The sequence below is a fragment of the Lolium perenne genome, chromosome 6, assembly GCF_019359855.2.
Source record: "Lolium perenne isolate Kyuss_39 chromosome 6, Kyuss_2.0, whole genome shotgun sequence".
NCBI lineage: Eukaryota > Viridiplantae > Streptophyta > Magnoliopsida > Poales > Poaceae > Lolium > Lolium perenne.
In genome coordinates this window covers 139,239,332-139,240,889 of record NC_067249.2, presented here as the reverse complement: position 1 = coordinate 139,240,889, position 1,558 = coordinate 139,239,332, and the positions used below count along the sequence as shown (strand labels likewise).

The 1,558-nt window shown below is 49.8% G+C and overlaps 1 protein-coding gene across 1 annotated transcript; it reads left to right on the top strand.

The window, feature by feature from the left end:
* Positions 1–674, top strand: LOC127326449 (uncharacterized). The gene has a single exon (XM_051353304.2). It carries the CDS (start codon positions 114–116, stop codon positions 363–365), a length of 252 nt encoding a protein of 83 aa, XP_051209264.1. The 5' UTR covers positions 1–113; the 3' UTR covers positions 366–674.
* The last annotated feature ends 884 nt before the right edge of the window (positions 675–1,558 follow it).

Sequence of the window (1,558 nt, the reverse complement as noted above, 5' to 3'; positions counted from 1 at the left end):
AGCACGCCCCTCAACCCTCCCACAAGTCCCAAAACATTTGGAAGCAATATCCTAGCTACCCAGACTAGTACTTAATTAACCAGCAGCAGAAGAATCGAGAGAGGAGCTGGGAGATGGCGTCCATGATGGGAGGAGACTTCGTCGAGGCCTACGTGCTCAGGAACGCCTACAAGGAGAAGATGAGGCGCATGGACGAAGCGGCGGCGCCCGCCGCCGCCGGGGTTGAAGGGAAGAACAGCAAGGAGGGCGGTGCCGGCGGTGGCTCTGCCGGAGAGAAGAAGGCCGCGGGTGCGAGCAGCAAGGGAGGGTTCTTTGGGCTCATGAAGAAGAAGGTGCACCCCAAAGCGACCTCTCCTTCTTCTTGATCGTTGTAACTATGCTCTCGCTGTTCGGGATGCCACGAAGAGACCCTGCAAGTATATACTACGTGTGTTCCCAGTAGAAATTTAGGTGCCAGGGAATGGTAGGCCGCAGTTTGCTGGAGCTCAGTCATGGCTGGTTTGCTGACTGCAGCTTCGTGCTAGGAGTCTGTGCGCGTGTGTCTGTAAGTTTGTTCTTCCGATCAGCTACTCTGGGGTGTATATCAGTCACTGGCTCGCTGTAACGTTGGTTCTTTTGTTCATTGTTGTCTACTTGAGTTGAAGAAAATGAAGTGAAAAAATATCCTTCTTGAATTGAGCTGGTTTCCAATTTTTTTTTTTTGGAAACGAGGGCAAAAGCTTTGCCCTAATCTATTAATTAAGAAGAGTTTTACAAAAAGGAACCCGGATTACATCGAAGGCGTTACTCTCCCGGCATGACATTGCCCAAATGCTTGGCACCGGCCAAAACCCATAATCTGGCCTCGGTTTTGATTCTCTCTATAACTACTTGTACGGGCGCATGCTTGTTACGGAAAATCCTAGCATTGCGCTCATTCCAAATCTCCCAAGTGATAAGTAGCGTGAGAGAGGAAACCGCCTTCCTACAAGGAGTGCCGCCGCCCGCCATCAAGTTCCACCAAGAGTCCATGGAAAGCCCAACCCATTGTGCGGGTTGAATCAAAGGGATCCCGACCCAATCCTTGAAAGCATCCCAAATGCGAGCCGTAAAGCGACAATTGATGAAGAGGTGTTCCGCGGTCTCCAGAGTTTGGTTGCATAGAGTGCAACGGTCACAATTTTGCCACCCCCTTGCTTGCAAGCGATCGGCCGTCCAAATCCTATTTTGCAAAAGAAGCCACGCAAAAAACTTCACTTTCGGCGGTGCCCAAGCCTTCCACACCAACTTGTTCATGTTCGAAGCAATGGCTCCAATGAATTGTATCTCATAAGCCGATTTGAAGGAATACTCGCCATTGGCCGTGAGCCTCCAAACGATGTCATCCTCAACCCCATCCCGGAGTTGGATGTTGTCAATAAGTCCCCAAAGCTCGACAAATTGTCTAAGATAATCCATGTTGTTGATTTTTTCCAAGTCAATCTTCTTGACCCACTCGTTATTTCTCAAGGCTTGATGGACCTTCCAATTCTTTCTCTTCGAGATCTCGAAAATGAGCGGTGCGACCTCAATCGGCTTC